At 33.8% G+C, this 25,694-nt stretch overlaps 1 protein-coding gene across 1 annotated transcript; it reads right to left on the bottom strand.

Annotated features, from left to right (window-relative positions):
- Positions 1–177: 177 nt before the first annotated feature.
- On the bottom strand, positions 178–25,470 carry LOC113699153 (probable LRR receptor-like serine/threonine-protein kinase At1g53420). The gene is made up of 27 exons (XM_072056797.1): positions 25,046–25,470; positions 23,595–23,745; positions 20,117–20,188; positions 18,167–18,238; positions 18,019–18,090; positions 17,828–17,899; positions 8,892–8,963; positions 8,546–8,617; positions 8,377–8,448; positions 7,814–7,885; positions 7,444–7,515; positions 7,297–7,368; positions 7,112–7,186; positions 6,941–7,012; positions 6,609–6,677; positions 4,382–4,450; positions 3,743–3,805; positions 3,583–3,618; positions 3,447–3,499; positions 2,629–2,996; positions 2,359–2,548; positions 2,106–2,240; positions 1,872–1,993; positions 1,561–1,771; positions 1,180–1,468; positions 932–1,079; positions 178–826 (listed from the first exon to the last, which is right to left on the bottom strand). The coding sequence occupies exons 1-27, from the start codon at positions 25,209–25,211 to the stop codon at positions 443–445; spliced, it is 3,321 nt and encodes a 1,106-aa protein (XP_071912898.1). The 5' UTR covers positions 25,212–25,470; the 3' UTR covers positions 178–442.
- Between the last annotated feature and the right edge of the window lie 224 nt (positions 25,471–25,694).

Genomic DNA, 25,694 nt, shown 5'->3' with positions numbered 1-25,694 from the left:
AGAAGACGTTTAGCGCATGAGATAATGTAGCTTAACATTTGTTCCCATCTAAATGAAGTGTTGAAATGCTGAAATTTATGCAACTTGCTCAGTAGCTGTGTGAAGTCTCATGCGAAGGAGGCTAGTTTCTGGTAACCATGTTCTTTAATCACCATAACTACTTGAAAAAACTGCAAATTACTTCCAATAGACATGAATTTGCATTAATATTGGCTATACTTGAGATAGCATACAATAATTTGCATCATTTCCACGCATAGATGAGCCAATATCTTTTATGAAGGCTTGTTTAGTAGCTTAAATACTATAATCTGCTAACTGCAGAGACACTTCAATGCAATAATGCATGATGAATGCTGTCATTCACAAAAATTAGGATTATCAATGCTCAAGGGAAGACTACCATGGTAGTGATTCCTGGTTAATTTCCAGCCTTGGCATGTTAATCGTCCGAGTTGCTGGAGTCGTCAATTTCTTTGCTTGTTGAAGGACAAATGATTATATCTGAAGCACCTTCTTGGGATGTACTCCCAGCTGATTGAGTAGAATGAGAGAAAGCAAAATCGGGGTTGGCCATCGAAGAATCATCCCCCAAAGAAGTTTTTCCAGTAGAGGAAGTCTTTGTTTTCCATTTTGCTTCTACATCTTTTACAATTCCTTCAAGAACTTTCACAACTTTAGACATTGATGGCCTAAGCTTGGGAGTTGGGTTCACGCACTCCATTGCTAAATCCAACACTTTTAGCGCTTCGTTGTGGGTGTAATCAGATCCTAGGCTTGAATCAACAAGAGCTATAAGATTTCCTTGGTGTTGGTAATCATAAGCCTGAAAAGTGTAGACAAGCCCAAGCAATAGCTATCAATACAAGGTGGAAAAAAATCAATTTAATTGTATGTGTCTATGTTGATTTGTATTTTGCAGCTGCCTTACTATATCCAAAAGGTAAATATTCTGATCCTTTGCCCTAAAAGTTGAAATTTGCTTCCCGCTAACAATTTCTAGTGTGACAAGGCCAAAGCTGTAGACATCTGCTTTCGTTGACAAGAAGCCTTGCAAATACTCAGGTGACATGTACCCCCTGCAGATGTCTTTCATGTTAAGAGGCAATCATCACAAGAATTTAAAAATGCAGAAATAATTTCTTATCTCAGATTGTACTGGAGAACTTGTTGGATTACTTTGTTCCTGCTATGCGTGTAATAGCATGAGGATTCTCCTCTTTGCCGTGCTTTGTTCCTGCTATGCGTGTAATCGCATGAGGATTCTCCTCTTTGCTGTGCTTGGCAAATCCAAAATCTGTTATCTTGGCAGTAAAATCCTTGTCAAGAAGTATGTTTGTCGGTTTTATGTCTCTGTGAACAATTCGAAGTCTAGATTCTTCATGGATATAAGCCAACCCCTTCGCAACATCACGGCAAATTTTAACTCTTATCAGCCAATTTAGTCTGGATTTGACTTCTGCCGAACCTGCAGATGCCAGCGAGTTAAGAGACTTCATATGCTGCAATTTTACAGAGATTTTAAACGTGTTGCATGTACAAAGAAAATGTCTTGTTTACCAAATAATGCCTGCTCAAGAGAATTATTTTCCATGTACTCATAGACAATTAGAAGTTCGCTTTGTTCAGCACAACATCCCAATAGCCTTACGAGATTTGGGTGTTGCAAAGCATAGCTAGTACCAATTTCATTTATAAATTCCTTGGCTCCTTGTTTGGACTTTGCTGAAAGCTTTTTTACAGCTACTATAGTCCCATTTCGTAGCACACCCTGAATAAACAGACCACCGGGAAAAAAACCGAGACATTATATCAATGATAAAGTGATTGAAAGCTGACTAGTTAAGATCATTTTGATGCATATACCGTACCTTGTAGACATCCCCGAAACCTCCTTGGCCTATCTTGTTCTTAGGATCAAAACTATTAGTACCTGCTTTTATTTGTTGGAAGTTCAAAACCCCTCCAGGGAATAGCTCGATACCTTTTTGTTCTGTCTCAAGCATAACAATGGAAAGGAAATAGCTTTTGAGCCAAATGATATGCTCATAGAATTATAGTTTATTCTACTAAATTTCAGCTTTGTGCCACAATGATAAACCTACCGACATTCTTATTATTTTTTCCACCAAGCCAGCCGAACTTCCAGAAGAGAGCTAAGATTAATATAACAGCAAGTATTGAAGATACAACAATTCCAACGATGATTGCAGAAGAAAGTTTCAGATGCCTTTTAGGAACTATTCCAGTAAAAAATACCAAAAGATCAGTCAGAAAAGCAAGACATTGCACATCCTGGAAAGCACAAGACGAAGAAAAAAAAAGTGTACGATATACAAAGAAGAAAATAACAAATACCGGGAGATATGGAAATAGCTGATATTAGGGGACCACGGTAACGTCCGAAAGGTGAACCTTTTCCGGACCAATACAAGTGAATCTCCAATCGGTTGTCACGAACATCAACGTCATTATATTCCAGGGTTGCGTTCAAATTCACACCCCCTGCAACAGCTTCGATATTGAAATTTTTCTCTTTTTTCTTGCCCTGTAGTACAATTAATCTTGGTTAGTAAAATCTCTGGTTTGTAAACTTTCAGTTCTTTTGTACTTGAATAGACTATTTACCTGGATTTCTACATCAAAAACTCTACTTCTCTTGATCCTAGGATTTTTAGGCGTATCCAAGCCTATTTCAGCAAAGTGAAGTCTCACCATGTATTGGTTGTTCTTTAAACAAAATGCATAATACTTCAATGAAATTGAAGATACGCGCGCATCCATGTATAAAGGCGCATCAACTAAGGAAATATTGCACTGCTTGTTTAGTGTGTACTTCTGGTTTTTAAAATCAACGATTCCCATACTACTGAATCCCCAGGCTCCATTACTGCTCAGATAGAACCTTGATTCTCCATTTGGATCAAGATCAGCTTCATAGATGCTTCCATTTATTGTTTCTGCATTTCCTCCACAGTTGATGTACAAATGTTCATCTGTACAAATATCATGGTTATTACTGATATTTTAATGATCAATTAAAATATCATGTAGAAATATCATGCGCACTTAGCAAGCTCAAGTAGTGTTGTAAACCATTAGAGACATTATGTCTGTTTGTTTATGATCAATTAAGTTCATGTTTGATGTCATACCATCCGAGACCAATTAAGCATTTATGCATGCAAGAAAAGGTTAAGAAATGCCTAAACTGTCAATGTAGGAAAGATCAATGCATTTTTTAAATTGACAGTTTCATTAGTTGCATTCCTTACTTTCTTGCCGAGGGCACCACTAGAAGTATTAATATTGCTTTGACAAAAGGCCTACAGGGTGGGAATTCGCTTTGTTAATACCACATTTTTGCTTGTAATTTAAATTCTACCATCAAAATAGGTCAAGAAAGTGTTTATTGTGCTCTCGGGAAAAAAAATTGATGAACTTACATCTCTTTGAGCTATTGCCACAAGAATAATTAGTTTCAAGCCAATTCATACCCCTGTATAGGAAGACACATGAAAGGTTATCTACGTCAAATTTTCTTGAGCAAAAAAGAAATGAAATGAGAAGGCAACAACTTACTCAGTGTTTACTTTAGAACAGCAAGCAAAAAAGTTCCTGGAAAAAAAATGAAATCTACTGAAAACTAACACAAAGTAGAGTGAGCAAAGAATGTTACATAAACATGTACGTGAGTGTTGATAAGTGTACGAGAAAAATCATATGGGTTAGTTTATCTCACTTTCTCGGAGAAAAGGCATCTTTAGGTATTGTCACGTTTGTGAAAGAATTTTCGGAAACATCCCTGCAAATGTTTGATGATCACTACAAGAGTACATTAAAGATTGCTATATTAACTTCAAACCTACAAAGAGGTGAAACAAATTCGCATGTTTAGAAACTTCATTCCAAGCAAAAGAATATATGGAATCTGACAGAAGATACAAATGTAGAGAATTTCACCGGTCATGATGCTCCTCCAATGATCCGTTTTCCCTGACTTAAAAAATTTGTGCAAAGAAAATAAGCATGAAACTTTTTTTCTTTTTTCAAGATACTTGGCGCTTTATTAGTTTCGCTCGATTTTGCAATTCTTCAGCACTATTGAAGAAAATGAATATATTCCACTACATTCAAGAGCTGTTATAACTTTTTGATGAAGTCATGTGTCAGGAAAGTAAAGGCTTAAGGTCCTCATGCGCTTCTATGATTCAATAAAAAAGTATTTGGCTATCATCTGAGAAGGATGGTATATACCTTTACCATGACTATTGGAACAAAAACAATAAACAAACATTTGTTTAACATTCTGTTTAAGATAAAGTGGCCTCTTTCATGTCTAGTGCCGAGAAGAATTTGACTTCAGGAAACAAGTACATACACATATATATTCTTCAATTCTGTCAGCCACACAGGGAGAGACCCATTCAGGTTATTTCTTCTAAGAAATCTGTCAAACACCATCAAGAAATGCTTTTATTAGAACCAGTTTGATACCATAACAACCAAAATGTATACTACTACTCATTTCTCACTGGCTTAGTTGCACTTGCGAAAGTATAACCAGCAATTACGAATCAACTAAGAAATCCAAATGTATGCCATACTATGCTATGGTAATCATTGAAGCACTATCGTGCTTAAAAGGTTCTGCAAATTGAAGTGGCCAGGAAATTGATATGAATTAATAGCTTGACAACATGGTCGAATTAGAAAGTTATGCAGATTGTAACTTTGCTGCTGTTAAGTGATGTAGTTAAGCTTTTCGATTGTTATTTATATAAATCAAAACTTAGGTAACACTCACCAAAGACAAACCAGAATTTGTCTAGAAGTCAAGATACACACACACACACATATATATATATATATATATATATATATATATATGTACACTTCAAATGATGAGGCCTCAAAACCATGCTCTCAATCACCTTCCTAGTTCCAGACCCTTTGCTCAAAACTCCGTACGCACTTTCGGCTTAGATTTTCAAGAATCAACTACCATTGACTTTTCTTCTAGAAAACCAACTTGTCTTATACAAGTTCATTAACAAAAAGAATTAAAAACCTCTCCTTGATACGTAGGTCAAGAAGTTCAAATCTCGTATTATGCAATTAAAAAAAATTAAACAGCGTGCCAGACCACTCTTTTGGTCTAAATGGTCCTGCTTTTTCTCTAACTCTTTATACAACCCAATTAAATTCCTTCTCTCCTAGAGTAGGATAGTATAGATCTTATCGAATGTTAATAAACAAATAAACAATCCATTTCATTTGCAATAATCCTAGAAATTATCATCATTATGATCATTATTGTTGGGACCAATATTATTCTAACAAACCTTGAAATAGGACATCAGAGCCCCAGCCCTGAGAAAGAGATTTTGGCTCAGAAAAGGTTCCAAGCCCACAAGTATAAATGGCCCATTAACATCCATCTCAACACATCATCAAAGAGGAGGTTAGTTTTGTTTTGCATTTAATCAAGTACTGATTCAAGCATCGAGTTTTTGCAAGGAACAAAATCTCTATCATTTTTTACAGGTCATATTCAAGCAAATGAATTGGATAACTTTCGCCATTAATAGTTGAGCCAGTTTTGGCATCAACAATTGTCGCCATCAGTGTGAAACGATAATTGAGGACCTCTAACCACTTATTTTACCGCATTGATTTCTTGGAAATAAGAAAGGATTTTGTTAACTGAAGCATTTATTTGTATTCCATATACAGTCTATTATCGTTAGAACTCAACTGTAAGATACAATAGTAATTAGTGATGTTATTGTTTGAGGGTCTTATATGGAAAAATTTGCAGAAGATGAAAAGACAAATATTGAACTTGGGCCTTCAAAGCATCAACTAAAATTATTCAAAATTGTTTTTGGAAGAATTTTTTTATATTGCAATAGGAAAATTGTATTGCGGCTTTTTAAGTCCTGGAGGAAATTGTCATAATATACCGTGTAGCGACATAATTCTACCATCAGCATGTAACCAAATCCTACACAGAACCAGTACTATAGGAATTAAAACTGAAGAAAACGAATTCACAATAGTTTGCTTACTTTTGATTCTATTAATTGGCAAAAAAATAAAGATAGGTAATTTGAAAAGATAAGCAGAGCAGAAGAAGTAAAACGTAGGTAGATTGATAGTAAATTTTGAAAACCTAGAGAGGCTTGCACCATGGATAGATGCTAGTAAGCGTAATGTTATGACAGAATTACATATATGAGTGCTAGACAGTAGAAAGTAAGAAAACTTAACCAACAAATTAAGAGCTTTTCCCCCTTATGGTTGAAATTGAGACTAGTTGATCCAATTGAATTATTCATGCTAGGAAAAGAAATAATTCAGTTCTTAATATTAAAGAAGCATAATGAAGTCATTAAGCTTGAACAGATAAAGATATGCTAGAAGGCCCTAATAAACACATGCTACAATAACTCTGTTGAAAAAAAATTGTATATATGTGTTGAATGAAAGACATGCGGAGATTGCAATAAACGATGAAACGAGGGAGTGAAATAGGAAGAATATGGGCTTCTTGATATATAAAAAATAGATAAATTAATAAGGAACTTAGAGAAAAAGATCCATACATGTGCTGTATGTTTGGCAAATCCACTTCTGGTGGAATTCCTCCAACCAAACTGTTGAAACTCAAGTCCCTACAACAGTAAAACACGAAGTAAAGTATAAAAATGCAAGCCATTTATCTTTGATATGTATAGAAGGCAAACGGCAAATTTAGAACTAGCATAATATTGATATTGGAAATAAGGAAACTACAACCTGCATTCATGTGTCCTGTTGTTTCAAAAGAAAGGGCAAGAAGATGGGAAGAATGTAAAGTTCCACAAATATTTAAATGGCAATATTCTACATCGATGGAAACGAGTCATAATGAATTAATTATGGTTTGGGGTCTTACAGGTAAGTCAAGGATTTCAACTTCCAGATATGATCAGGAATTGGACCAGTGAGTGAACAGTTCCTCAATGTCCTGGAAAGAATTAGATTTTCACGAAATAAGGAAATTAATAGAGAAATCATAAGCAAATGAATCACGCAAGGACAAATTGGTGGATACTAGATAACCTACAATAACTGCAATGAACCATAATTTTGTATTCTGGGAAACAAAGGTTTGTCTGCTCCAACCATGTCATTCATGGAACTGCATAAAATCCAAGAAATGGAAAAAGTTCAAGGCTGGTAAATGTCAATGTTTCTTTTAGATTAAATATTAAAAAATGAATGAAAAAGTTTAGCAGGGTAAAGAATTACAGTTTTTTCAGTTTTGACAAATTTGACATTGCATCTGGTATAGGCGCCTCAAAATTATTTCCTCGTAGATCTCTACAACAGTAAAAGATTTCAGATATTGCACATAAACCTCGTTTTAGCTTATCTTAGTTAGCTACTTAGGCTTACAATTCTTGGAGATTTTGCCACTTTGAGATGAAGTCCGGAATCCTTCCACTGAAGTCATTTCCTTGAATAATGCTACAGAAGAAACTTCATGGTGAAACAATATAGATATATACATACATATATATATATATATATATATATATATATGGTTGCATGGCAATTTTTATCCGTTATTGTTTGGTGTTACACATCCTGTTGTACAGTCTCCCTAATATAAGGTGTAACAAAAGATGTAAAACCAAAAGTCTAACATAATATATGAATCCTACTTGCATACAAAAAACCTGCATATGTTCTAGAAAGTTATTGAATCGTATAGAATTTACACGTGAGATATATCTACATGCATGTGACGTAAGAACAAACTTACAAGATGACTAAATTTTTCAGTGATTCCAAGCTTGGAGGCAATTTACCACTGAATAAATTGTTCTCTAGGTACCTGAAAATATAGAGTTTCCGGAGTAAGAATCGGACAATTCTTAGACAATCAAATAAACAAAAGGAAGTACCACATTAACTTTGATCCCTAAATTGTTGTTGAACACGGACCAAAGTAGACATCAAAGTTGCAATAAGGAAGAATTGCACCAGTTCGGTTCTCAAAGTTCGCACATTATATTAGAAGTTTGCAAAGTTTGGATGTAAATAAATCTTTTCCTTAAATTTTTTTTCCAGTTTTTGCCAAAATGATCCTAAAATGTTTCAAACAAACATTGCCCAGACTTTTGACCAAGAGAATAAATCCAGTCCCCAAAATCTCCAATTTAGACTGAAGAAGTACAATTAGCATTTATTTTAACAAATTGTGTAAGTAAGAGGGGCACAAGAAAATCATCTGCCACCGCTAATCTCTTTCAAATAATTTCCACTGACATGCTGAAGTAACATAATGTGGAGATTATACTGTGAAACCACATATATAAATCTTACAGGCTGTCAAGATTACTGAGGTTTCCCAATTGTTGTGGAAGCTGACCCGAAAGTTGATTATTAGTGAAAGACCTATAAAATATCATGATATGAAAAGACTTTAGAAAAGCCAATCACCCCAAATAGTTAAAACCAAAAAAAAATGAAAGATGAAGCTGTAAGGTCATACAGATATGTGAGACTTGAGATGTTGGCTAATTCATCGGGGATACCCTCACATAAAAAGTTATCATCCAGGTACCTGGAAGTGCAAAAAGAAAAATTACATGATATATATCTTGCTAGGTCACGATTATTTTTTTTAAGCACTAGGTCAGGACTCAGGATTATATTTTGAGTCCACCTATAAAAATGGATTGAAAATCATGACATGACAAAGCGATATATACAAATATAGAAATCTCTAAAATCAAAGAAGTTTCATGCAAGTCATACGTCGTATAGTATAGCATTTTCCTTATATTTTTACATAAACAAAAATTACTTGGTTATTGAATGAAAAACAAGATACTCACAGAAGCTCAAGGGCTGGAGAGGTACCAAATTCACGTGGAATTGACCCATTGAAAAAATTATCCCTTAAATCTCTGCAGCTCCAAATTGATAAATAAAAACAATTAGCACATAAGATGTAGAAAAAGGACTCTACGCTGTACTTGCAATACAGTTGCACACCACCATATGGCCATTGTTTTTCCCTTTGTAGAATGTGAGTGAAGCATTAACACTACACAGCAATGGGAAAGCTTGGCAACAACATTTTGTCTTTGAGTTAAAAATAAATAAATAGAACAAAACATATGCCTATGTTCGACGTGAAAATACTAAAGAATCGATGATGTTAACAAGGGAAGACAACACAATCAGCAGTGTCATAGCTTTCAAAGGGACTAATAAGCGACCGGTTATGTCATCTCAAACTAAGGTGCAAATCGATGGAAATGGTTGTGCTCATTACAGGAGAGAAAAAATATACATATGATACTTGGTTCAAGTTGCATGAATATCCAGATTGGTAGAAGGTGCATAAAAGATGGACTTGACAAGCTGATTGGTTGAATGCTGCTAACCAAACTAGAAACTTTAGTAGAGTGGACATAGCAACTATCAATCCGGTGGCATCTCTCATGGCTGGCCACATTGCTTAGTGCCTTCTTCCAATTTTGCTAATACAACCCCAACAATTTGTAATTAATAATTAAAGATAATCGTAGCTCTAATCACCATGATAGCAAATCGATTATCGATTTAGAGACTACTAATCACATGACCTGTAATTCCAATGATTTTTCCTATGTCATTTAGTTGAGATAGTCGATGATCTCTCCAATGGTGTCACATATCCAATTAGAAGGGTTGGAAATGTTGTTCTATTGTAATTCTTTCTTTTCCTGATACCTTTTCAGTTTTATTTTCCTCAAATAAGTCGCTATATGTAGCTCAATCATGGTTAGTCTTAATTGTGTAGCACTATTATATACAGTTTTCTTTCTTCTTCAGGATATTCATATCAAATCAAGAATCATTGGCCACTAAGAGCGAGTATTTATGTTATGTTGGATAATTTTAGTCTATGAAGAGCAAATCAGATGTGAACACAAAAAATTCTGAAGAGCGAGATATCTAGTTATAGTATCCATGGCTAAGATACCGATCATTTGGTTGTACAAGACAACTTTTTGATTGATTTATAGTCTTCTCCACATGTTGTACTTTTGAAGTGTGACACTAACCAAGAGTTATATGGGTCCTTATCCAATAAATTTAAATAAAAATTTTGCTCCAATTGCTTTATGACATAGTAATGTATGGGGGCCCTCACTAATTTTTCATTCACTGGTATTCCTTGGTTTGTTACCTTTTGTGAATAATTGTGCTAGAATGATTTAGTTGTATTTGTTGAAGCATAAAAATGAAGTATTTGATGTTTTCAAATCATTTCAACTAATAATTCAAACATAATTTTTAGCTACAATCAAGCTTTTATGCTTTGATAATGGTGGTAAGTATGATTACTGACCATTTTAAGATTGCTTCAAGTCTAATAGCCTTATTCATGAAATTTCTTGTACTCAAAATCTACAGTAGAATGGGGTTGTTGATAAAAATCTTCATGTACCAGAAATAGCACATGCTCAACTGATTGGGGTAAATGTTTTGTGCCAATATTAGATGGATACAATCACCATAATGATACATTTGCTAAATAGGATCCATTAAAAAGTCGTAGACATTCAGACTCCATTGCAAGTCCTTCTAATCATTTTGCCTTACCGATCTTACTAATTCCACAACAAATGTTCAATTATGTGGCTTTTGTTCATCTACACAAGAATCAAGGCACTAAATTGGATTCTTGTACAGTTTGATATGTCTTCTTAAGATATGCTGTGCATAAGAAGGGTTATTTGTGCGATGATCCTATTACTAAGATATGGTACTTTCTCCGTCCTATTAATACTGTCATCGATTCCTTTTTAGTTTGTTCCAAAATTTGTGTGACTTACCAAAAATAACAAATGATTTTTTGTCCATCTTCTCATTTTGCCCTCCAAGCTACCGTTATGAATATGTTGGCTAATATATGAAGTTTGAAAGCCTACTTCTTCTATTTGGCTAATATTCTTAAATAGTTCACTTCCCAAAAAGTAACAAACTTCCTAGCATAGAGGGAGTATTTTTCTAAAAGCAGAGATTTTATTATCATTACTATCCAATTCTTCAGTTCAGGAGATACAGGATAATTGAAGAGCAAAATTGGCTGAGATTGGCATGGCCAAGTATCGTGATTTGGTAATGCCCAATGATGACATGACCAATTTACTCGTGACTAATGGTGGCAAGGCTTCTAGGTTTTATGATGCTTATGCCTGGCAATTGGGCGGGTTGGGCGGGTTTTGGGCGGGTTAATGTTGGGTTTTCATTTAAATGGGTTACACCCAACCCGCCCAACTTTAGATTGGATTAATGTTGGATTGGGTCATATTGGATTATTTCAAACCCATGATCCAATATATTAAATAATAGATTTTGATACATAAACTCTCTCAAATATATTTTCATATACAAAAAAAAAAAAAAAAATCACACACATAAATATATTTTCACACACTAAAACACTTACAGATGCAAGCGCACACTCACTTTTTAAGTTCTTTTGAAATACATTATTTTTACACATACAAACACACTAAAATACACACTAATATACTTTCACAAATACACACACATACTAACTGTTTAATCTACTTGGACCCAATCACATTTTAAAAAAGTTATAAACTGAAATTTTGACCCATAAATGAATCTTGTAAATAAACTATAGTCTCTCATATTTTTAATGTAATTTGTTCAACGAAATTACTTCTTTAGCTCTAAATTATTATTTTATAGTATGTGTATAAAAATAAAAAAAATAAAAAATATATATATGTGTGAGGCAAGTCGGGTAATGCTAGTTTTTAATTATATGATTCCAGTTGAGGAATTGTAATTACTAACCACAAAAATCAATGTTTGGCTAATGAAATCCTGCTAATTAAGATAATCAAAGCTCCTATTCATCCATGGCAGGACTCGAACAACCTCAGCAATCGAAACAGAGCATTGTATTTTAAGTGGATTCATCATCTTAAATATTTGTCATTGGCAGAGCATATTGGAAAGTTAAACAAGCTTTTGGCCAAAATGGAAAACAATAACGTAGAAACAAATAAATAAAGAAGCTCAACATATTGCTCAGAACCAAGCAATTGAAGCTACGTCACATAGTAAAAAAAATAATAAAATAAAAAAAGCCTATGTCACATCATGTTTCAATGGGCTCATCCTCTGAACCGCTCTAAATTACCCTCAACGGGGCAGGTCGGATACCGCTCTAAATTAACTTGTTTATTTGTTTTTTTTAATTTAAGTTGGGCAATGGGTGGCCAACATAAATATTCAAACCGCCCAAAATATATATGGATTTTTATTACCCAACCTAAAATTAACCCAAAACCCAACTTACCCAATCCAACCTCTCAAATTAGTGGGTGGGTTGGGTGGATTGTTGGGTTTTGGATATAATTGCCAGCTCTAATGATGCTTTTGATGGTCTTCATGAAGGTACTGTTAATATGTCCTCTCAAGATGCTGATATAGTGGTTGGTATAGAAAATGATGCAGCTAATATAAGTCCTTATTCCTTAGTGTCTGGCCTTTCTTCTTATGAGAATACGCCTAAAATAAGTATTTCCACTATACCTTCATCTACTACTGATTTGGATACACGAGTTAAATATGTAATTACCTAATAGACATAAGTAACAAGTCACCAAATTGGAATTCTATTACCAAATTTGCAGCGATTCATAGATTGTCTGAACTAGTGGAGGCATTTGTGCGTAATGTATCCTCAATAGAATTTCCAAATAGAGTGCAAGATACATTTGTAAATCGAAAACAGGTTCAGGCTATAGACAATGAGATGTCAGCATTGTAGAAGAATAAAACATGGACTCGAATCTCACTACTGGAGGAAAAGAAAACTACAGGATGCAAATGGGTTTTCTCAGTGCACTACATTGCTGATGAATCAATCAATCGATATAAGGCTCAGCTTGTAGCTGAGGGATATACAAAAACTTATGTCATTAACTATGAGAAGACTCTCTAACTAGTGATAAAATTTAATATTGTCAGAATCTTGTTTTCTCATGCAGTCAATTCAAATTGGTTGTAGCATCAGTTTGATGCGAAGAATACTTTCCTACATAGAGTCTTAAAGAGAAGGTGTATATTCCACCAAGATATACCACTTCCCCATAAGCAAATGTAGTGTGCAAGTTACAAAGAACTTTGTATGGACAAAAACAATCGTCATGTGCTTGGTTTGGCTGATTTAGTTTGGCCATAAAGAGATATGGCTTTCAATAAAGCAACATAGATAACTACCTTAATCTTGAAGCATGGGTTGGGAAACTGATGATTCTAATAATCTGTTCGTTGACATGAATACCATAGGCAATGATGCATAAGGGAATTTTGAACTCCAGAACTAATTATCAGTTGAATTCAAGTTAAAAAGTTTGGGGAACTTAAAATATGTGTTAGGCATTGAGGTGAAAAGATCAAGGCAAGGCATCTTTTTATCTTAACCAAAGTATGTGCTTGATCTTTTGATAGGGAATGGATTTAGTTCAATGTGATCGGGCCAAATACATCGAAGTTGATCAACACTTTATTAAACAAAACTTTGAAGATAAAGTGATACGGATTTCATTTGTGAAAATTGAATATTAGTTTGCCACTATACTTGCTATGGATGTATCAATTATGAACATCTAAAATTCACTTAACAAGTTGAGCATATGACATATATGCAACAACATGAGGAGAAATGTTAGAGTGAGTTAAAGATATGTATGTAAATATCTTTGAATTTCAAATTAGATATGAACTGGGGCTTAAATTAGATTAATGACTATTTCAATTTTGTCTAGATTAATGTATCTTAGCTCGTTGTAACCCTAGCTATATGTATAACAATTATATCATTGTAATTGATTGAAAAATGGAAAAAAAATATTTCCTCATTTTTTTTTGTGTCTATGACTTTTATAAGAAAAAATTCGTGGCATTACCGGTTTTGAAAACATTGACACAATGTGAGTTTTATATCCAAGAACTTGTTACTGTTATTTTTCTCGAGTATTTTGTATCATAATTGTTAGGATTCAACGTGAAACACACAACTATTGAGATATCAAATATACAATAATTTAATGATAAACAAGCTACAGGCATGAAAGATAAATAACACTCAATATTTAACATGATTCGGTTTCGCCATTGAGTCTACATCCACAGAGAGAAACTTGTTTTTTATTATGAGAACAAAATCCTATACAAGAATACAACTTGAACCCAAATCCAACCCTTGTATACCATGTCTCATTTCCTAAGAACCCTCTCTTATCATCCATGTATAAGGCTACATGTCACCTCTTATATGTCTCTGAGTGTCCCTTGTGTAGTATGCTAACTCATTTATTTATAGGGAATATTATCCGGTCAAAGGTCCCAATAATAATAAGAAATCAATTCTAATTTCTAGAGTTGTACAGAATTAGAAATAACTTATAATCCTAAACAAAATAAGAAATTCCTTGGCTATTACTTCAAATAACTAAAACCAATTAAGAAATTTTTTATTTCCATACAAAACAAAAAACCTGCTTAAAAGAAATTAAACCAAATTCCTAACAATAATTGTTATACTTAGCTTGAGGGAAAAGTCCATAAGCGGTTTGAAAAGAAATATCAAAGAATTTACCTTTCTAATGAGTCCTCTTTCAAAAGTTCTTTTTGACTGGAATACTACAATTTTGAGCATAGTTATCAAATATGGTTTGGCTAGAGAGGAGAAACATGGCATCTAGCTCCATTACATTGGGATGGAAATGAAGACCAGAGAGGAGACTTTAAGAAGTGGTAGAGCTCACTAACAGAAGCCAGGTGTAGAAGGGACAGTATGGAACACATAGCCTTAACAGCTAATATCCTGTGGCAGATTTGGAAAGCAAGAAACGACAGAATTTTCAACAATGTACAGCAACATCGTATAGAAGGCATAGAATGAATGGATGGAATACAAAGAAACTAAGGATCAAGAGAAAAGAATGAACATGCTGGAAACACCAAAAGCAATTGAACTACAGGTACAGAGGAAGGAGGGTGCCAACACCATTCATCTAACGATTGCAGTACAGTGGAGGATGGGAGGCTGGGACATGGGGATTGGAATAGTAGTAGAGGATGATAACAAACAAATTATTGCTCAGGGGGCACTCAAAGAAGCTACTGATGGTAACAAACTCAGGCACCAAGCAGTGGCTGTTAAATTAGCATTATGTAAGGCAAGAGATAAGGAATGGAAGAAGATTCAGATCAAGATTAAACCGAAACAGTTGCTGAAAATGATCCAAACCAGTAATTCCGAAGACATGGCAATATACTCTCACTTGGAGAACATGAGAAATTTGTGCTCAATATTTACGGAATGCTCATTCATATTCATTTTGTTCACTAACTTAACGGAGGAAAGGGTTGATTTAGTCATTATGCATGCATTAAGCATTTCTTTTGATGAAGAATGGCTACACTCTTAGTGCCAAGATGCACTTGTAAAGTCAATTTGGACTTTTGCTCAACAATTATATAGTTTACAACATATCAATGAAATTATCTAACGTTTCTGGAAAAAAAAATCAAATTTGGTTTGGCCCGGCGGTTGAAATACTCAGACGTGGTAAACTGCAGTCAGGCCAGGTCCTTAATTTAACTGAATAAAGCATTGATCCAATCAAATTCATCTGACCCATTGGTTCAATCGGGAACTTAGTTTTTTTCTCAAGGATACGAGTCTTTGTATTTTGTATACATATGATTTTGACGAGATTTAAACCTTGGACGACTTTACCAATAAGTTTTACCACTAAGTTAAGTCTTTATTTGAGTCCTTTTATATTTGAGTCCTTTATTTAAGTCTTTATTTATGTGTGTGTGTGTGTGTATATATATATAGAGTCCAATTGATCCTTCTAAATTCTGTGATTTACTTGGAATGCTCAGAGCTGATTTACTAGTCAAATACTTGGGCTTTCCACTAACTCTACTAAACTCAGCTACAAGGATTGTCAACCAATGTTTATTAAACAGAAAATCCACAATTCGGCAGCAATTAAGCTTTCTTATGAGGGTGGGATCCAGCTTATTCAGTCTGTTCTGAGTGGCATTTATCTATACTGGATGAGTGTTTTCATTTTCCCGAAAACCATGATTAAGAAATTTGATGGTCTATAAGCCTCCTTTCTTTGGACTGGAGAAGTTAAAACTGATTATGCTGCCAAGGTGAAATGTCAGATGCATGTATACCAAACAAGCAAGGTGGACTGGGGATACAAAACATTACTCACTGGAATAAGCGTTTCATTTTGAAGTTAATTTGGAATATTTGCAAAAAGAAAGAATTTCTCTGGGTACAGTAGATTCACTCTGTCATTCTGAAAGGTTGTATCTTGTGGAGATAAAGATTCTGGAGATTGCTCATGGTGTTGGAGGAAACTGTTGCAGCTTAGATCTATAGCTCAATCTCTGATTAGTATTGGTATTGGTAATGGTGATCATTCATCCTTTTGGTTTGATAACTGGCATCCCCTTCTTTATATTTACACTCATTAAAGATTTGAGACTATCTACTATGGCCAGGGTCAAGGATTTTGTGAGAATGGTACTGGCTTTCGCCAAAGGGGAGGAGATTTAACTCTCGGGTGCAGAATTCTAAAAGTGCAAATCCAGTCTTCTTACTGCAGCAGATGCATGGGGAAGATAATGAGAGATGGAATGATTCTGCATCAGTAGAGTTTTCTGTTAAAGCTAACACTATATCAGCAAGGGAAGAAGTAGCAGGGTACTCATCGGTATGGAAAAAGGTTTTGTACCTAAACTAAGTATGCTTTTATCTTTATGGATGATAATACAACAGAGCTGCTGACTAAGGATCGACTTATTAAATGGGCTATATCTAAGGTGTCTCCAGAATGTATACTTTGCGATCAACAAAATGAATCCTCAGAGCACATTTTCTTTGAACGCAATTTCTCTAGTGGTGTTTGGGACAAGGTACAGAGCCTATGTCTGTTATATTAAAGTTCTTTGCCTTGGAGACAGGAGATTGATTGGTGGTTTCAACATGCTGGATCTGATTTGTTTTCTGTAAAACTTAGAAGATTAGCATTGGCTCTAACAGTTTGGCATTTGTGGCATGACAGAAATAGGAAGTTATTTCGACACTCAGCGGTATCACTGCAAGAGTGATTGCAGCTATCATCCGAGTGGTTCAATTGACTGTGGTGTCATGGCCTTGAGCTCCTAGAGTTCAAGAAAATTGGCAACCAGCCTAGAATGGGGTCTATCCTTAGAATGTTTACAAAGTTAGTTGTAGGAGTAGCTCTGTTTGTGCAGTTCTCAGTAAATTTATATCTGTATTGAGTAGTATAGTGAGTTCTCACTAGTGACGCTTTCTGATGTAATTGGAGGTGATGCTCCCTTGTAAGGCTTACTAATACTTCAATAAAATGGCTATTCATTTGCTAAAAAAAAAAAAAAAAAAAGGTTATCACCATATGACAATTGTTGGATTTTTTTGGACAAAAATAAAATAATAAAAAATGATGCTCTTGCTTGAAACTAAATGAAATAATTTAGTTTTGTCTTTGACTACATAATATATTTTTGTTTATGAGCAAATATAAAATGGAAGAACCACCTAAGAAAGAAACTCATAGGTTGTGGATAAATCTGATTTTCTTTATCCTGATTCAGAAATTTCTTTCGTTTTATGAAGAGCAGTAAAATTCTAATAACCCGGTTATGGAAATAGACACGAAATACTGCTATGCTGACTTACAAGAATGTCAAGTTCTTCATCTCAGAAAAGAAAATTGGTACAGCTCCTCCCAAGTAATTGTCGTAGAGAATACTGTCATTCATAACAAAACAAGACAACAGAATTGTATTTCGTGAGCAGTTAACAAAGTAGCAACTGTTGAAAGAGAAAAAGAAGTAAGAAAATTCAGTAAGTTCTAATGAGTTGCTTACATTTCAGTTATCTGCGACAGATTTTGAAAGCAATTAGGAATTGTTCCACTGAGATGGTTGGAGGAGAGGTCTCTGAAACATCAAAATTAGACCTGCAAACTCATCTCTAAAATTGAAATATCACATGAGTCAGATAACTCCTACTCACATTTCAGATATCCTCGACAAATTTCGAAAAGATTCAGGAATTTGCCCGTTAAGATAGTTTCCGGAAAGGTCTCTGAAAAATCAAATCAAGATATACATATTAACCTCCAAATCTAAAGTAAATATGCATCTGCACAACTTAAAGAAGCACGGAAAAAATTTTTGGAGCAATTTTAAAGATTCCTACATGAAAGAGAACCCAAAAAAAAGGAAAAACTTTGCTTGAGTATACAAAGTAATGCATCAAGAGAATGACAGTTAAAATGGCAAAAAGATTTAGAAAAGATACCATCCATTCACAATATTTACTTTTCTTTTTAAAAAAAATTACAATCTTTGTAGGATAAAAGGCAAACACAATAGTTACTGCAACATAAACGTGTCAACGAAAATTAGATACCATTTGAATACTAAGAACAGTCTTCCAATATTTGTGTGATTTCTAAGTATTCCTTTCAAGAAGGCCAACTGGCCAAGAGATGGAAATATAACTCACAAGCTACCAAAACACAGACTGCACGACAAGATTTTAAGTCAAAATTCAAACCATCCCTCACATCAGTGCAAAGGTGAAACATAAATTTAGCTAGGTGACATCAAAAATATAGTTTCAAGAATGCAACATGCAGTAGTGTGCCCCCTTCCATTTTTCTGCTCATTTCGAAGTTTTTTTGGTAAAACTGGTAGAAAAACGTGCTTTTTGTTAATACACGTATTCGTTTTGTTAGCTAATAGAAGTTCTCCAATTCATTTCTTCTTTAAGCCTTCCAGTAGAAAGCACATTACGTGTTTTTACTCAACTACTATATTATTCTCCAATCTATTTCCTCTATTAGCCTTCCAATGAGCAATTCATATGTTATTTTCTCATTTTTTTAATTGCTTTTATGCCAAAATAGGTTTGATGATGTTGTCTAATTGGTTACTTCTTAGTTTCATTCAAATGTCTAAACTCCCACATTTTAGGTAGAGAAAATAGATTAGTTAAACTAACTTATAAAAAATTTGTGCAATTTAATTTGCTTCTTAGATACAAATAATTGATCGAATGTTAAACATTTTCAATTTGATCAAACATTGATTTAAGTTAGTTGCAAAATTTGTAGTTTTGTGATTTTCAATTTAAGACCTTCATCTTCATTGTAGTGCAATACATTTTAAAGATTAATTAGTTCGAAAAGAAATATTTAGAAGATTAAAACTTTTATTCTCTTAATCATCAACTCTTACACTATTCATACATCTATCCTAATCAATCAAAAGGAGGGCTCAACTGAACCAATGGGGTGGGTTACTGTAGGTGCAGATGTTTGAAACCTTGACCTGTAGTCGAATCTACATCTTGTGCTTCAAGAAGATTAGAACCATAAGGCAAAAATTAATAGTTATACATTCATACTAAGATCTCAAACTGCGCCTCCTTAAATGACATTTCCTTGTAAGGATTCCAAAAGATTTTCTACTAATGTAATCTCTAATAACATAATCTAAGTTTTAGATTGATTTAAAAATTGTGATCCCGTGCAATGCGCTGGGCCTAGAGCTAGTTAGCACTAAATAGTACGCGAATGCATGAGTCAGCACAAACTTAGTGGTCAGCTGTCGATAGTTAATTTCTTTGTTATGCTATTATCAAAAAAAAAAAAAATTTCTTTGTTATGCGAGTTCCTCTATGACTAAATATCTCATACTAGTTCTGCAAAAAAGAAGAAGAAAACCAACAAGAATTCATAAAAATCCAGAGTTGCGACTTACAAGAGGTTCACAATATTGATACTAACAAATAAATGTCTACTACTTAGTATAGGTTCATGGAGGAGTATAACAATTCTATGTAAATTAGCCATAGCAATTATCAATTGCATGCCATGTAGTAGGTGAAGAAAAACTGAATCAATCATAAATTAACCAACAAATAATGCTAGATTGAAAGTGATTTAGACTTGCTTACAGTGATTCCAAATAAGCAAGATTTCCAATATTCTCAGGTATTCGACCGCTTAACTTGAAATTATGGAGATCACTGCAAATCAGTAGTTGATACATTATTTATTAGAATCTCACTGATTACAAAGATCAAAATGAAATAACTACAACTAATAAGAAGGATACTATCTTGCAACCTTATCATGTGTTGTTATCGTGATTATGTCTTTCTTTGGTCGAACTAGTGTGGGAGTACGTTACATGTTACTTTATGAAATAATTGTCAATAAATTACTTTATGAAGATTGACAAGTCAAAAAGAAGTTTGCGAGAGGTAATATTAACACTTTTCTATCTTAATTCCATATCTTGTACAAGTTCTAATATAGGGTATCAACACTAATGATACAAGTTATAATTTTTAATCTTGCACTCATGGGTATAACAATGACTAACTTTTCCCATTTTATATAGATATAAACAGGGGTAACTTTTCCCATTAAGAAATTAAGCCATAACTAGTCGAGATAGTAACAATCAATTAATTCAGGAGAAAGTGTTCATAAGTCCAAAAGCACAAATACTTAAACGATCAATCTTTCCTATACTGATAATATATATACTGTTAGATTAGATTAATAGTAACTATGCAAAACTTGAATTTTTTACACATATGTAATGGATCGAATGGTAATAGTGTATACACTGTCAATGTATATAAGATTTACTTATACTTAAAATCACAAGAGAAGCCAAAATATTAGAAAAGGCTCAACGACCCAAAGATTCAAAATAGCGTACTAAAACTAATTCTCATAATTTGGTGCTTAACCTAAAGCCGTTTTCAAATTAGGCCCTAGGGCTTCTCCAAACCTCTTTCTTGATGGCTGATAAGTGACTATTTTGAGCTACACGAAAATGACATTTTATGTTATTTTCAGTCACTTTTGCATTGCTATAAGAAGGAAATTGATTATTTTGGCTATAATTAGTTTAAAATGCTCTTAAGTGTTTAAATAAGGTTTATGTCCCTTTTTACTTGTATTTTATTCATAATTTTTATAGGAGTTGGAAATAGACTTTATTTGGATGAAAAAGGAAAGTTGACAGCTTTGACATATTTTTGTATTTTGGCTATAACTTGAGATACAATGATCAAATTGAGATGATTCTTGAACCATTTTAAAAGATAAGAGATAGATCTACAATTTCTATGAAGATATCTAAATCCAGTTTAAAGGTTTTCCAGATTGAAAAACCGAATTACAATAGCCAACTTCTATGGTTAAAGCTGCAACATGGCATTGAGCAGTTAAGGGTATTTCAGTCATTTTGTAGCCTACACAAATTCAAATGAGGTAATTTTTGATGCATTGGAAAGCTAACTCAAAAGGATACAAGTGTTATGTTTTGGTCAAAAGTTAATTCAGCTTCTATCATCGAGAAAGGTTCAGTTGAAATTGATGCAAAATTAGAACAACATTGAAGACTGAACATAAATTGAGAAGCAAAGCAGGGGAGAAATTTGGCCAGACAATCCGGCTAGTTTCTGAACGGATATTTGGCCAGATTCTGGTCAGAAATTATGGCTCTTCACTTGCACAACTTGTTTTTTCCTCCAATAAGTCATAGGTATAAATGGACGTGTGACAACTATTTTACAACTGTAAAAGTGATGTTTGAAGGCTCATTTTTTGACTAAATTCATCTATAAATAGCCATGGAGTTGCAAGAATCAAAAGAGCTTGGAGAGGGTAAGAAATACAACTAAAATGTAGTTCTTACATTTTTGAATGTTAGCTTAGTATAATATAGGATAATTTAACTAGTTAGTTTATCCTTCTTGTTTATTAGCGAGGCAAAGATGAAGAAGGAGACGAAAACGAAGGAGATGAACTCATGTGACAAGGGTTACATTTCTTTCCAAACTCTTTATCTTTTGTATTTGATTCTATTGTTTAGTTATTATACAAGTTTGGATTTTATGTTTATTATGTCTCTCTAAAGTTTATGCCTTGGGTTTTGATTAAACTTTCTATGATTGTTTAGTGCTTATTTTTTGGCTATTTGATGCCTTTATTTTGAGCAAGTTATTTAGCCCTTTTGCTCCTTAAATCATGATTAACTTGGTACCATTAGTTGTGATTATCTAAAGGTACTGTTTCTTCAATGAAAATTGAGATTTAACACTAGTTTAAGAAGTGCTAAACCTAGGGAGTATACTCACGAGAGTAGAGATGCACCTTTGTAGTTTTAGTGATTACATAAAATAAACTTGTAGCTAATTTTATAACCACGAGAGTAGGTATGTCTTAGTTACAAGTATAGTTGATTCATTATTAGAGTAGGTTTCACATATATTAGAAAATTACACCATAACTAACCAAGATAGTAGTACTCAATGATCCAAAAATAGCACTTGCATGAGTAGTTAGGGATACCATAATCTAAGAAGCTTTCATTTTCTATTTTCTTGCACAAGTTTAGCATATTTTTATTTTCTTTAATTTGTTGGTCGTCTAAATAATAGAGGTGCTTAGTAGTGCCAGTAATTGACAATCTTCCTTTAGTTTAGGATGTTATAACGGTAAAACTTGACTGTGAATGAGTTAATTGTTATATGTATACTCCGTGCTCGTCAATGGCACCTTAGCATCTTTGAATTTATTTAAGCCTATCATATTTATAACCACTAAGAGAAGAGGACTTTTTTTAAAAGTCGCTATCTTAGATACAAAAATAAACTTTAACACTCTTCTCTAATAGTTTCCTTCCAACCCAAATTTCATTCCTCAAGAAAATTACAGAAATTTTCTTTGAAGGAAAAAATATATTTTTAACCAAATCTTTAGTTACGTAACTAGCCTCAGCAATATTATAGAAAAGGTACTCATGTTGGGAAGCACAATTCCGTTTGGATTAACTATTTTTGGGATATTTTTGAAATATTTTACTATAGCAGTGTATATGAAAAACTTTTACTATACATGTTTTATATGATGTTTTTGGAGGGGTTTTTGGAATATATTTTGATGTACATTTTAAAATTAAAATATTTTTAGAATATTTTTAAAAAATTAATACTGCCATCCACAACCACCACCGCTCCCTCCCTCTTCTTTCTCCCCTCTTCCCCTTCCCTCTTCCTCCTCCCCTCCCTTTCCCCCCACCCCCTGGCCCTCCCCTACCCTCCTCGATCTAGTCAAGACCAGATCGAGGTATCTGGTCGTGAATAAGGGAGAAAGATCTCATGGGGAGAGCTTTAGGGATTTTTTGCGGGGTTGGACAGGGTTGATAGGGCGGGGACTGTGGGCGGTGGTAATTTTCCTGTAACTTTTATTTTATTTTTGTCAAATGTCTGTGAATGAAAAAAAAAAAAGAAAGAAAAAAACTACAGCGTTGCCTTGCTAAAAGAAAATTTTCCGAAAACCCTATAATATTTGTTATGAAATGTCAAAGCTCAGATGAAAGAGTAAAATGGATACGAGTAAGAGAAAACATACATTGTAGTCACCCAGCACGCATTCGTACTGTTGTTGCAGCTGCATTCTATAATGGACCTAAACGTTGTTGAATTGCAGTCAGTGACCGAAATGTGTTTCACTAACCTCTGACTTGTAGGCGCAAGATCAAGCAGAGTGTTTACAGCATCCACTGGCAAAAGAGTGAACTAATCAAATGGACACTTTGTAACGTTTTTTAGAAAGAGTAGAATAAGCAATTGTTTCTTCTAATAAGCATAAAAGAAAAGATGATACCAGAATTGAAATAATTATAATCACTATGATAAACTACCAATATCGCCTTTTGGTTCGAGCATCCTATATTTGATCTCAACATGGTTTAGAACCTTACCTTTAACTCCCTATAGTTTTGGACTGAAAAGCAAGTTTAGTGGTCATCAACTTAATAAATAACAAATCTTTGCTTATTAAGTATGCAACCCCAAATTTGCATTATACAAGGGTATCAAAACTATTAAAAGTGAACTAATATCCACAGTGTCAATCTTTAGCGGTGTAAAATTGAATTTAGATGATAAAAAGGTTTTTAAATTTGATTAGTAAGCACTTCAATGTCTACATTAATGTAGAAAACCAACATTTATTTCTTCATTAGCCCTAAGCAACTTGCAATAGCCATTTGTAGTGGTAGTTTCACAATTAATTATTTTTTCCCAAACTACCGACGTTACGTGCACAAGACAATGGGAAATTTACCTGATCCTCTTTAAGTACCAGTATCTGAAGCTCTATCTTCGCAAACTACCGATAGGACATGCGTAAGACTATATTCAAGTAGTAATCGTATAGCCTTCATGCAATGAATTTGAAAAGCAAAGGGAAAAGCGCTTTTTATTATATATTGAATGCTATGCGTATGCCATATATTTAGTGTGTATAAAATGTAACAAAATTACTAACAGATTTCAATACATCACTTAAAAGTGAAAAAAATTTCAATTTTGCCCTCCAAATTTAGCTGGGAAAATAAAATTTGTAGGGAACTCAAATTAGTAATTTCACTTATCATATTTTCGATAAAATGATGAAATTTAAACAAATTTTCATTCTTGGATTGACGTGAACAAATGTCTTGTTTGGAGTCGAATTTTAACTTTTTCATTATGAGGGACTGAACTGAAATTCTTTTGTTAATTTTTCGGGCCAAAATGAAGTTAACTCTTCTTGCAAGGTGCATGCTTAATTCAGTTAACGCTCATTTATACAACAAAAAGCTGTTATCTTTAGTATTAAACTTCAAATCTGCTTAATTTTTTAGGAAAAGAGCATTCAACTATTTTTCTTTTTAGGTGAAGGACATTCTACTTAAGTTTTCTTAATTTTGAATTCTTACACATGCATCATAATTAATTGACTTTGAAAAAGTAAAAAAGAACATTTGTCAATTAACAAATTCCAAGAACTTTGTGTAGTACTCTTCCAATCATTACCCTCTTGTTGGGGGAGTTGTGGCGACCCGGATGAAGGAGTTGGAGAAGGGCCAGCTGCGGTTGTTCCATTACACGATCTCTGAGGACAATTACTGCTCAATTCTTCCATGGTTGTTCTGCAGTAGAGCACCAGGAACAGCAGTAAAGAAGCTAAAACCTTGAACATGTTTCTTCTAGTACATCTTCAATGGGCATTCATATGGCTTGGCTCTAATGTGTTCTTCGGGGTTTATTTCTACCCTCACAGTCTTATATATAGAGCTGTTAGGGGTATGCGAATACATGTTGACTCATCTAGCAAGAACCAATCACTTTCTTACAAAATGTAGTATGCTCTAATTCTACTGTCGATATAATAGCTGTGTTGATAGGTATTTGAAAAAGGATCATCATAAGTAATTTACTATCCCAAGATATATTTTGGTCTATGGTAGTGACTGGAGATTAAATCACCAAAAAAATTTTGCTATGGGCATTGATCACACCAAATTTATGAGGACACAAAATAAAACCATAATTGGAGTATTTCAATCTCAAATTTATAGTTGTATACACTATCTCGAGTTAGTTCAAGAAAAAATTTACAAAAAGCTCCTTTACATTCACAGTTGCAAATCTGAAGCTTTTGCAATTGTCAATTTCAATTGTA

Source organism: Coffea arabica, chromosome 7c, assembly GCF_036785885.1.
Source record: "Coffea arabica cultivar ET-39 chromosome 7c, Coffea Arabica ET-39 HiFi, whole genome shotgun sequence".
Classification (NCBI taxonomy): Eukaryota; Viridiplantae; Streptophyta; class Magnoliopsida; order Gentianales; family Rubiaceae; genus Coffea; species Coffea arabica.
The sequence above is the reverse complement of the archived record's forward strand: the minus strand, read 5'-3'. Positions and strand labels throughout refer to the sequence as shown.

Excerpts from the sequence above, each read along its gene's own strand:
- LOC113699153 (XM_072056797.1), bottom strand. The coding sequence starts at position 25,211 with ATGTTCAAGGTTTTAGCTTCTTTACTGCTGTTCCTGGTGCTCTACTGC. Across the intron at positions 23,746-25,045 it reads ACAACTCCCCCAACAAGAGG|TGGATGCTGTAAACACTCTG; the intron begins GTAATGATTGGA and ends CTCTTTTGCCAG. Across the intron at positions 18,091-18,166 it reads TTGTCGAGGATATCTGAAAT|AGACCTCTCCTCCAACCATC; the intron begins GTGAGTAGGAGT and ends TTGATGTTTCAG.